At 37.9% G+C, this 13,527-nt stretch overlaps 1 protein-coding gene across 6 annotated transcripts in view; it reads left to right on the forward strand.

The window, feature by feature from the left end:
• The window catches only part of cacna1ba (calcium channel, voltage-dependent, N type, alpha 1B subunit, a), a 139,068-nt gene that overhangs the window by 1,644 nt on the left and 123,897 nt on the right, over positions 1-13,527 (forward strand). For all 6 annotated transcript variants that reach the window (XM_067438879.1, XM_067438880.1, XM_067438881.1 and 3 more), the window contains exons 2-3: positions 1,267-1,373; positions 2,121-2,260. In XM_067438879.1, the coding sequence (XP_067294980.1) occupies positions 1,267-1,373; positions 2,121-2,260 (247 nt within the window). The remainder of the gene's footprint in view (positions 1-1,266; positions 1,374-2,120; positions 2,261-13,527) is intronic.

Raw genomic sequence — 13,527 nt, forward strand, 5'->3', positions numbered from 1 at the left:
AGTCTAAAAGCAATAAAGTTGATAGTCTGGCCAATTTCAGCGGAACAGTTTAGTGCTTAAAAGTTATGGGCGCTGATATCATTCCCAAGGTCCTCAAATTTGGATGGTTCCGAATCTGAATGATTTCGAGAAATGGAGTAGCCGGCCTATTTCCCTTTTACGTGGAAAAGTTTAGGGTCTGTTTTATTCGCTCTCCAAGGTGCTGAAACGCCTAAGTGTTTAATACTTGTCCAGAGAAAAGCGAAAATTATGGAGGCCGATTGAGCGCCTGAATAGTTTACCACAAGAGAATAAAGATTAGAATTTACATTTCGATTGTATTAATTTATTATTTAATGAACAAACAAGCATACAAGTTTTAATTTTTTGCCTTGTTTACCAATATCTGTCAAAAATGTTTCTATTTGCAGCAGGCTTCAAATTTGGTGTCCAACTTGACTGTTTGTGACTACAAAAAGAAATTGATCACACATTTAACGTTGGGCATCTAATATTAATAATACAGTCAAGTGATGAGTTTTTTTTCAACAAACAATCCATCGCTGATCACTGACTCTTGAGATATGGGACTAAACATAGCTCACAGCTTCATCTGCCAACCCCACCTATGAAATCATTCCAGTTAAAATTCAATCAGATTGAGCTGAAAAACAGTTTGAACCTTAAAGGTGGCTAAAACAAGTTTTGTGAGAAATGGAAATTTGTACTCAAACATATATCTGAATATGTTGAACTATATATATATATATATATATATATATATATATATATAGTCCATATATATAATATACACACATACACACAGACACACACAAGTATCAGTTTTCAATTTCAAGTGCTAAGGGACTAGTATAATTAATGAAATTCCCCTATTTGTTTATAATGTTTTTATGCTCAGACTACAATGAGTCTACTAGTCTGACGCAAATTTGTTTAGAGGAGTGCCACGGGAAATAATTATCCTCCTCTCCACTAACCAGCAGCTTTGTGAGGAATGATGCAGTTCACAGTTCACACACAGCTCTTGACTGATCCATAAGCTACCTGAGATGAATGGAAATTATTTTTATCAGTAGGAGCTATCGTATGGTGCATTTGAAATATTGTACTAAAGAAGTCTCAGCAACTTCCATAGATACAGCATTAAGTGAATTTTATTCTTTATTGATTTCTGCCATAGCTTCCAAAAGTGCTTGGCGATCATGCTATTGCTTTGAATTAATTCTAACTATTTGTATCCCACGGGCTCTTTCCTTAACGCCGTCACTCCATTTGAGTACATGATTCTTGCCACCATCATAGCAAACTGCATTGTACTGGGCTTAGAGCAGCATTTACCGGCTTTAGACAAGACACCCATGTCAAAGCGGCTGGTGAGTTGAACTTTCCCTCATTAATCACACTGCAATTTTATGCACCCTTATTGTTTATGTATTAGCCTCTTTTGCAGCATTACCATATACAAACCACTTTTTTTGTTTTTACTTTTTAAGCTTTTTTTTTTGTTTCTCCAAAGGTTAAAGTAGCAGTTGCACATTTATGTGATTCATTTAGACACTTCGATCCCTGTGAGCTGCTGTCAGTCATTCAACAGTGGATTCTTTAACTGCCCTCCTTTAAGTTGATCCACAGATCTTTGTTGGTGCTTGACAATTTATTGACATCTCAGTGTCTATAATAAAAGAGGGCAATACGCTTATAAGTGAACTATTTGCAAAAACTCCTTAGTGAAAATTGTGTTATTCTGTATTATGTATATTTTTTTTCTGAGATTAACCTCCATATAGTCAGGGTATTGATTATGAGCTTAACTTATGAACTGCTATTCTAATAGCACCCCTCTGCTATTAGAGGTTTTTGCTTTGAATATTTATACTGACAATATACTGTTTTATAGTAAAAGGCTTCCCATTTCTACTTTAATTTGTTTTATTTTACTCTATTGTGCTGCTTTAGTATTCTATAGAAGAACATCAGTTTATTGAAAGTTGTAAAATATTCAGTGTGCTTGCCACTGAGAGATTTATTTTCCTCTTTATACTTAAGTTTTCATTGTAAACTTGCATCTTGTGTCTTATTTTGTACGAATAACTGCTTGTGTCTCTCCTCTCTCATGACAGGATGACACTGAACCCTACTTCATCGGAATATTTTGCTTCGAGGCCGGGATCAAGATCATCGCTCTAGGCTTTGCTTTTCATAAAGGCTCCTACCTCCACAATGGGTGGAATATTATGGATTTTGTTGTTGTGTTGACGGGGTAAGTTCAAGTCTTATTCAAATTGCTACTCACTGAATAGTTTTCATCTAAATGAAAAACCTTAAACCAAAGGAAACACACACACACACACACACACACACACACACACACACACACACACACACACACACACACACACACACACACACACACACACACACACACACACACACACACACGCACGTTTGTTTTTGTGACATATGGGGACATTCCATAGGCGTAATGGTTTTTATACCGTACAAACTGTATTTTCTATCCCCTTACACTGCCCCTGCCCCTAAACCTACCCATCACAGGAAACATTCTGCATTTTTACTTTCTAAAAAAAACCTGTATGATTGATAAGCATTTTGAAAAGTGAGGACATGGCCAATGTCCTCATATTTCACCCTCTCCTTGTAATACCTATGTCATACCCATGTCATTATACACATTATACACATTACACACACACACACACACACACACACACATACACACACACACACACACACACACACACACACACACACACACACACACACACACACACACACACACACACACACACACACACACACACACACACACACACATATATAAAGCATATGGCCAGGGTCTGTGACATGAAAAAGAAAATAGCCAATTGTTCTGTCGTTTAAATGCTGTCATTGACAGAAAACCTCAGTGGAATTGAGTGGAGATGCAAATTGGTCTGCTTGACCCTGGAACGGGCAGTGTAGCAGAGGTCCTGTGCATAGATACGTTATGTTTTTGAATCTTGCCTGCAGTCAGACCAGGAGTCTGGATGCAGGGGGTCTGGCTTGCCCTCCAATATTACAACTGAGCTAGTACTTTGGAGGTGTAACGGAGTGGAGAGGGAGCTACTTCATCTTCAGCAAGGCATACAGTGGGGACACTGATCTTTATTTATAGCAGTTTACTCTAGTGTAATGATTGCCACTGTTGGTATCATATTTGCCTAGAGATGTTGCTCTATTAGTTTTTGCTGTTTTTGAAATGTTTCTGAAATGGATTTGCATTGTTAGATGGTTTTGTCAGAGGCAACATCAGTCAATATCAGGATGCAGCTTTATTTGTTCCTAGTTCTATTGAACTTACACAGTGATTATTGCATCACTTATTTAGTAGCATTGCATTTACAACTAAATTATACAATTTTGCAAAGCAATTATGCAAGGTATTTTCTTATACAGGGATGGTGCAGTGCTGTTTTCACTAGTAGGTATCAGATAATTATTGGTTAGTAGCAGGTTTATGGGGGTTCAACAGGTCAAATAGCTGAATTTACAAAGCACAAAGTCCTCTTTAAAGGGAGTTATTATTCTCGATATCAGTAAGCACAGTTTCTGAACTCCCTAAAACACCTCAATTGTAGTCTTGAGTTTTCTTCTGGGAATATACACTCACAGTATTCCTCATTTAAATAATTCCTGCCCAAGGCATATGCAAAAAAGGTGCAAGGCCTGGTTGAGTTGTGTTAGTAGTGTGTTGAAACATTTGTGGTAAATCAGAGCACACTGTGCTCTGCAACAATGTAAAATATATGAAAAATAAGTTTTCTGAACATTCAAGCACGAAAACTTATTCTAGTAAACCCCAAAATCAAGACTTTTTAAATGAACATAATATGGCCTCTTTAACTTGGTGTGCTAAAGTAAGTAAAGGTTAAAGGGGTGATGAATTGAGGAATCAACTTTCCCTTGAGCTTTTGATATATAAAAGGTCATGGTAATATTAGAATATCCTGTAAGTTTCAGAGCTGAAATCTTCCTTGTTAGTCAAAGAAAAGCTTTTATAGACACCAGGCTCAGCAAACGGTCCTGTGCTTCATACTGACGTCAGTGTGCGATGAAACACACACCTTTACAGCGCGTCTAATCCAGTAGCCTCGCCCACTGACTCATGGAGGGCTCGTGCTAGCTGGTCAACAACAATAAATATGCAGAGGAAGATTAAGATATTGCGCTATTCCTGCTTGTGGAAGAACACAGTTGCTGCATAATCTTCCTTCTGATCCTAATATTAGGAATGAGTGGTTGGACTTTATTTTTAAAGAAGTTCCAGCTCACGTGGGGAAGACATATTTACTTCAGTTCACTGCAGAATCATTTGTAAACAAATCTCCGGTCGATGCTGGATTTGAATCCGACAGGAATGGTGCAACATGTGAGTAAAATGTGTTTTTATATGTAATAGTACTGCATTGTTAGATTGTTTTGCTTATGTGTACGCGTCTAACAGAACATACATTTAGCTCGCTGGGCTCAAGACACGTGTGGGCCATGGGGTAATAGTGGGGTAATCGCAGGTCGATGAGAAATAAAACATTGTGTTTGTTCGATAAAGACGTTTACAAGCCCTGTGATCGAGATAATCATTCTGGTTGCCGATTCTCCCACATTCTCTCCTCTATCATGTCACTGAACTGACAGGGGAGCTCAAGCTCATTAAATATGCAAATATTATCCAATCCTAGCCGTGGGCGCTTACTTCCAAGTCTCCAGTGTGGCACGCCCATCTAAACCCAGCGTTTTGGAGAGAGCCTTAAAACCAGTGTAGTTATGATGTTTTTGAATGTAAAAACCACACGGACATCATTAGTTGACCTCAGACAACAATATATATATTTTTAAAAAAAGCCAGTTCATGATACCTTTATATAAAAATGTTTAAAAACTATATATCTATTAAAAAAAAAAAAACTAATAGAAATGACAAAAACACACAGCTTTTTAAATTACTTAAACTTTAAAATCAAAATGAAAACAGAGGACCACAGCAGACTCATTTTGTATTTAAGGAAGAGGCAATGTCATTTAAAATGGACAGCAAGCGAGAGAACATTACTGGCTTCGCTGGCGTTGGTTGACGGGCCACAGGGATATGCGCTCATCCTGGGGGATGTGCCATGACGGGCATGGTGTTACATTGGAGCTGGTCCCTGTATGGTTACTGGCACCACTAGGGAGTGTCCTGCCTTTCTCTGCCTAATGGCAGAAAGATTTATTTTGTCCATCCACAGAGGCTTACGTCAGCCCATCACCTCACTGCAATAAACAGATTTAGTGGAAGCAGTTCTGTTCCTGCAGCGGAAGAGGCTGTGCAGAAAAGCCGGAGGATATAGAGCTGTCTATTTGCCTCTGGACGTCTGAGGCAGGCAGCAGAGTTTATTTATAACAGACATAGTCAGTAAGAAGTAACATTATAACTGTGTGTCTCTTATACTAGACATTGCCATCACGTGTATTTGCTTGAATATATTTGATATTTGTAAAAGGTGAATATATTTATATATGTATAAAATATATATTTTTTGTACATAGAATATAAATAAATAATAATTAGCTTTTTGCTCTCTCTCTCACTCTCGCTCTCTCTCCATATATATATATATATATATATATATATATATATATATATATATATATATATATATATATAATTAAAATAAAAGACAAAATAAACCCATATATATTATTGTATGTTATACACACACACGCACGCACGCATGCACACACACACGTTATGGTAGCTTTATTTTATATATATATATATATATATATATTAGGGCTGGGACTCGATAAAAAAAAAAATCTAATTAATTAGAGGCTTTGTAATTAATTAATCGAAATTAATCGCATTTTAATTGCATATAAATATTTGACCTGCCTGAGAACAGTGAGAAGTAATTTTTCACATGGATTTTTAGTATACCATTGAATAATGACTGAATACATAAGCTTAATCAACAAAATATTGTTTATTTATTTCAGTCCAGCAGACCAGCGCAATGTTTGCCATTAAGTGTAGCAAAAGCATATTTGCGATATTTGAGGCTCGATGTGCTGCAGTGATACGCAAATTCCTTGTTGTATAGCTTGCACACAACCATGCTCTTGTCGACGCTTCCATCCTTTCGTTTTTTAAAACAAAATTTCCCATCCACGGGGCCAAGCAAAGCGGTCTCATCAGCTTCTTCGTAAATGTTCACTATTGACTCCTATGACTCCTATTGACGTGACTCCTATGCGTGACTCGTGAACGCTAGTTGGTGTTCCAGTATAATCGGTCTGTCGAAAATCATTCATTGAAAAACGTTCTGCAAAGCAAAAATAAGTGTGGTATATAAGTATATAATAAGTATATATATATATATATATATATATATATATATATATATATATATATATATATATATATATATATATATATATATTAAATTCACCTAAAGGATTATTAGGAACACCATACTTATACTGTTTGACACCCTTTTGCCTTCAGAATTGCCTTAATTCTATGTGGCATTGATTCAACAAGGTGCTGAAAGCATTCTTTAGAAATGTTGGCCCATATTGATAGGATAGCATGTTGCAGGTGATGGAGATTTGTGGGATGCACATCCAGGGCACAAAGCTCCTGTTCCACCACATCCCAAAGATGTGCTTTATTGGGTTGAGATCTGGTGACTGTGGGGACCATTTTAGTACAGTGAACTCATTGTCATGTTCAGGAAACCAATTTGAAATGATTCGAGCTTTGTGACATGGTGCATTATCCTGCTGGAAGTAGCCATCAGAGGATGGGTACATGGTGCTCATAAAGGGATGGACATGGTCAGAAACAATGCTCAGGTAGGCTGTGGCATATAAACGATGCCCAATTGGCACTAAGGGGCCTAAATTGTGCCTAGAAAACATCCCCCACACCATTACACCACCACCACCAGCCTGCACAGTGGTAACAAGGCATGATAGATCCATGTTTTCATTCGGTTTACGCTAAATTCTGACTCTACCATCTGAATGTCTCAACAGAAATCGAGACTCATCAGACCAGGCAACATTTTTCCAGTCTTCAACTGTCCAATTTTGGTGAGCTCGTGCAAATTGTAGCCTCTTTTTCCTATTTGTAGTGGAGATGAGTGGTACCCGGTGGGGTCTTCTGCTGTTGTAGCCCATCTGCCTCAAGGTTGTGCGTGTTGTGGCTTCACAAATGCTTTGCTGCATACCTCGGTTTGTAACTAGTGGTTATTTCAGTCAAAGTTGCTCTTCTATCAGCTTGAATCAGTCGGCCCATTCTCCTCTGACCTCTAGCATCAACAAGGCACTTTCGCCCACAGGACTGCCGCATACTGGATGTTTTTCCCTTTTCACACCATTCTTTGTAAACCCTAGGAATGGTTTTTGCGTGAAAATACCAGTAACTGAGCAGATTATGAAATACTCAGACCGGCCCGTCTGGCACCAACAACCATGCTATGCTCCAAATTGCTTATCACCTTTATTTCCCATTCTGACATTCAGTTTGGAGTTCATTAATATAATATATCTAATATTTTATTGGTAAAAGTTGATTTGGCATTCTGTCACCTTTAGTGCAGGATGGTGCATCACTCAGATCATATGTCTGGCACGAAATTAATTTGCTTCATTAAAGAGTGGGGGTGGGGGCAAGATCGTATAATATGGTAATAATCACAATAATGTGTCTGCTCTGCAGTTGAGCAGTTCAGTAGTATGATCAGTCTTGATCAAGAATTATTGATCCATGTTTCAACCCCAGACTACTGTTTGAATATCAGAGTATAAATCACACACTGAATGGCTTTTGAATACTTCTGAACAATGCAGGTAATGAAGGCCTGTTACCTAAAAATTGTGTATTGTCACTAGGCTCATTCTCATTTAGGATCCAATCCAAAAAGTGTGTATGCTTAGGCTTCAATGAACTTCACAGCAAGAAACACATATCTCATATTTTAACTTGTATTTTTGTATTTTGAGTTATGTGATGCGTCTCCACATGGTATCCTTTGTAAGGCTTTTCTAGAAATTACTGACAAACTGTAGGGTTGTTGTGGATTAACATGAAACAAATAGCTTCTGGATAGAACTTGGTGTCAGTTTAATGTAAACAGCTAATTAGAGGTGTTATTCTTACATCTTTTTTATTACTCTCAACATTGTAAAATAATTGTATTTTATCGGTACAGTTTATAATATATAAAAAGTAGTAATAATAATAATAAAAATTAGTAGTTTTCCCCTCCTTTATCCAGTCTCACAGCTGAAATGTGCCTCCAATAAGATCTTTGGTCTTGCTAATAAGAGAATACATCTGACTCTGGGTTTACATCTAGATCAATACTGTATTGAACCAAACAGTAAGGGAATGGCTTTGCTACACCACTCTTCTTTATGGCTTTGTGTTTGAGCGGCACACTTTTTTTCTCTCACTCTCTTGCTCTCTCCTTGTTCCAACCAGCATTAGTGGGTGAGGGGTGTGGTGATGACCAGGGATCATGCTGCTGTTGATGCTGCGATGAACCGAATGGCCACTGGGGTTCCCTGTTCAGAATCAGATCAGTCGCTTTTAATGAGCTGCATGGATTCCCTGGAGGACGATTATGTTCACAGCCTTGTGTTAGGCTATCATAGAAATGGGTCCTGAGGAGGGCTTTGAATATTATGTAGAGGAAATGTATTGCATTTGGATGAAGCTAGACTGTAATGACATTTTGTTAGTTGACTTTATGTGGTGTGAGGCTTGATAGCTGTAAATTCTTATTGATACAAATTTAGCCTGAGATATATATATATATATTGCATGAGATACATCCTATAGTGCATTACAAGAAAGCTGACACTCCTTTTATTTTCTTCTAAATTTGTTTCCCATAACTGTTGAATATCTAGAGCTTGGTTTTCTAATGTCTCCTTTTGCTTTTTTTTAATTAAAAAAAGCATAAATAGTGTGTGTGTATATGTATATATACTCCCGTTCCACCACATCCCAAAGATGCTCTATTGGGTTGAGATCTGGTGACTGTGGGGGACATTTTAGTACAGTGAACTCATTGTCATGTTCAAGAAACCAATTTGAAATGATTCGAGCTTTGTGACATGGTGCATTATTGTGCTGGAAGTAGCCATCAGAGGATGGGTACATAGTGGTCATAAAGCGATGGACATGGTCAGAAACAATGCTCAGGTAGGCTGTGGCATTTAAACAATGCCCAATTGGCACTAAGGGGCCTAAAGTGTGCCAAGAAAACATCCCCCACACCATTACACCACCACCACCAGCCTGCACAGTGGTAACAAGGCATGATGGATCCATGTTCTCATTCTGTTTACGCCAAAATCTTACTCTACATCTGAATGTCTCAACAGAAATCGAGACTCATCAGACAAGGCAACATTTTTCCAGTCTTCAACTGTCCAATTTTGGTGAGCTCGTGCAAATTGTAGCCTCTTTTTCCTATTTGTAGTGGAGATGAGTGGTACCTGGTGGGGTCTTCTGCTGCTGTATCCCATCCGCCTCAAGTCTGTGTGTGTTGTGGCTTCACAAATGCTTTGTTGCATACCTCGGTTGTAACGATTGGTTATTTCAGTCAAAGTTGCTCTTCTATCAGCTTGACTAAATCGGCCCAACCTCTAGCATCAACAAGGCATTTTGGCCCATAGGACCGCCACATACTGGATGTTTTTCCCTTTTCACATCATTCTTTGTAATGGTTGTGTGTGAAAGTTTGATCAAATAATCAAATAAATGTATTTTAAATAAATACATATACAATACATACAGTAAAATAAATTATGTTTTAGATTTTTTACTTGTTTAAATATCTTAAAGGGGTGATGAATTGAGAAATCAACTTTCCCTTGAGCTTTTGATATTTAAATGTTCATAGTAATATAAGACTATCCTCTACGTTTCAGAGCTGAAAACATCCTTGTTAGTCAAAGAAAAGCTTTTATAGACACCAGGCTCAGAAAACGATCGTGTTTGCATCTTGCATCATTGACTGATGAAACACCACCTCTACAGAATAATAAGCACGTCTAATTCAGTAGCCACGCCCACCGACTCATGGAGCGTTTCGTATCGCGCTAGCCAGCAGCAATAATAGTATTGCATTGTTATAGATGGGCGTGCACGTGTGTGTGTGCATGTGCGGTTCACGCGTATATCGAATGATCGTGCGGGCTATGTAATAAAAAAAAATTATAGTCCAATCAATCGCGGGTGGATGAGAAAAAAATTATTGTGTTTGTTTGATAAAGACATACTTGAATCATTCCGTTTGCTGCTTTTAAAAAAAAGAAAGAAAAAAAGCCAGTGCATGACACTTTTAATATGAGAATTTCTTCTTGAATTTTGTGTGTGTTTATGGTTCCCAAAGCTGGGACTTATGGTGGACCAAAGCTTTCCAAGAAACCCAGCGTTCAGGAAACATTTGCAGTTTGTTTTTCCGGAGCAAGTGTACAAGTTTGTTTGTTTGTACCTGGTCACGAGTCAAAATTGCATTAAATGTCTGTGTTCTGTTGGAAATTGTCACATAAGAGCATATAATTCAAACAACATAAACGCATAGTGAATAGAAAGTTTTCCAGGAAAGGAGAATGCCATGAATGTATTTGTGTGTGGGAGTGTGTGTGCGTGTGCGTGCGTGCGTGTGTGTGTGTGTGTGTGTGTGTGTATGTGTGTGTGTGTGTGTGTGTGTTTAGCTCCGCCCACTGCACTTCTCCACACAGAAGTTTGGCTGTTTTCAGAAAGAGTTTTCATTTTTGGGTGAATTAATTCTTTAAATTAATTCTTATCATGAGATTGAGTGATTTAACTGAGAGCAACTTGCCAGGTGAACATTAGCGACAAATGCGAATGTTTATACAACGTTATTTTTTATTATACTGTTATTGGCTTGGTTATAATTGATGCACGGTTACCCACATTTTTTATGTATGCATTTATATATATATATATATATATATATATATATATATATATATATATATATATATATATATATATATATATATATTATGTTAATATAATTAGCTGCTGTTTAAGAAAAAATAAGAACAGACTGAGATAACATTAAAGACGAACCAAAATGCAGTAAATGAAAACCTATTTCCACGCTGGATTTAAGGATGGACTATGAATGCCTGAGAGTCAGAAACTAGCTGGTAGTTTAGTGCCTTCTTTTCATCAGATGTATGTGCTTACTTTATATTTTACTCCTCCATCTGTTGAGGGGTGTGTAGGTGGTATAGAATGTCCTGCTGCTTCTAACACAACGTCAAGAAACAAACTGAAGTTTTAAACGCCATCTGTCCAGAGCTTTCGCTTTTGCTTTGTCCTGTTTGATCGCTGCAGTCTGAGGAGTAATTGAGTTGTGTTCCCTCGAAAAATGTGAATATTCCTATTACTAGAGTTTTGACTTTCTTCTTTTTTTCATTCTGTTATCTTGTTCTTAGTCTAACTCCCTGTGTGTGCCTAACTGTATGTGGTAAATGTTTGTATATATATTGATCCCTTTTACTGCATTGTGTAACACTGTCTATTCCACCTTCCTGTTGAAGAAATAGATTTCGCAGTAGTTGCACCTTTTAAAGCAATATCCTGATTCCCTCGCTCTTGATTCTCTGGGAGTAGATTGTGTTTCTGTGGTTGCCACAGAGGACCTTTACCTATCAATACTGGTGTGTTCCTGTGGGTGACTGGAGTAATTTGCTTGAAGGGAGATGCAGTATTTTAGACATTTAGGGTGTTGCAGTCCTCGCTTGGTGCTGGCCTAAACATTCTGATGTCATTAGTAAACGAGGATAGTGTCAAATGCTGGGCTCCTGGGCGATGGTTGGCTCAGTCTACTTCACTAGCGCTGACTCGTGCATCATGGCAGCCTTGGGTTGTAGAGAAGCGTACAATGAAGGAGTAAGGAACAAAACAGTCAACGGAGATTTTTCCCCCCCTCACTATGTTCTATATTGATGCTGTATATGTTGTTTTCTTGTACAGCGACTTTGATCTTAGGAAAGGCACTATATAAATAAAACGTATTACTATATTATTATACACAGGAGTGATATAAGCACAACCATAAACAACACTGACCTTAATATTGATGATGCCAGACAGTAGATCAAGGAAACTCAGGGCTTAAATACACACAGGGATAATTAAAGTAACTAGCATCATGTGAGAACTCAAGCAAAAACTCAAGCAAAAAAAGATGGAGACAATCTAGCAAAGGAAACACCAAATAACATAAACAGAACACATATAAAATAAAACCAAAACAGAACATAACAGAGCACACACTTACATTAGTGAAATGTGCTGACATATTAGTTAGTTGTGGGAATGAATTATTAATACGGTGTCATTTTTTTCCCTGCATGTCATGTGTGGGACTCCATCTTCCCTTCTTAAGAATGATTAAAGTGCCGTTCTTTGTTTTTTTCTCAAAGAAAAGCTCAACTCCAAGTCTTCCAGAGTTGTGGCCAAAGTTGATTCGAAAGACAGCCTTTCGCCAGCTTCTTTGTTTACAAGTAGCACACAACTCTGCCGTCATTATGTTAAGCCCCGCCTACCGACTCTATACACAATGTAATTGGCCTGACCAGAGTTTGGTTTTTACAGCTCAGAAGTGTATTGAGAATTGCTAGACGACACTCCCGGCAGATTAGATTTGCTGACGCTAGAGTGCATCTAAGAATTTTTTTTATTATATAAATAGTTGTAATTGTCGTATTGTTCTGAATATAAGAATGAATGAATGAATGAATGAATGAATGAATGAATGAGGTATTTATATGAATGAATGAGTGTTTTTTTCTTTAAAAAATATTTCTCTGAAAAAAATGGGGTCATCTTATATTCAGCGTCTAGACATTTACATGTCAATAATACACCGGCAACAATAGGGAGTACCAAATACGTGTAAAACAAGTGTGCCTCCCAGGACTGATAAATGCAGCAAAATGTATCGAACAACTCTCATTAAGCAGCCAATAATTACGGTGTGGCAGAGTTTAATGTTAGAAGATGGCGAGCCTTTAAAAAAAGCAAACAGTCAAAGAAAAGTTTACCGCTGTTCTAAGAGTTGGCAGACGGGTGTGTCAATGCATACCGAGTATAGACTGTAAAAAAATATGGATGTAGTGTTCGTGACATCACCCATAGGATTCCGATAAGCTGTTCTGAAGCATAAAGTAGAGACGAGCTGGGCGTCGCCATCTAAGCAACGTGTCATCGCGAGTCACTCCCGGATAACAGAAAATGGGCAAAGAGGCGGGTTGTGGGAAAAATATGAGGGGCTGCCCATAACCAGAGCTGCCATCCAGCCGCAGTCACTGGATATCGCCAAAGAGCTGAACATACCCATCAGCAAGGCCCTCATTTCTTTTTTGGGCTGTTTTGCCTGTTCATTTCTTTGAAGCGCTCCTGTGATACGGAATAAGAATGATGCTGCATAA

This window comes from Pseudorasbora parva, chromosome 3 (assembly GCF_024679245.1).
Source record: "Pseudorasbora parva isolate DD20220531a chromosome 3, ASM2467924v1, whole genome shotgun sequence".
NCBI classification, from domain to species: Eukaryota; Metazoa; Chordata; class Actinopteri; order Cypriniformes; family Gobionidae; genus Pseudorasbora; species Pseudorasbora parva.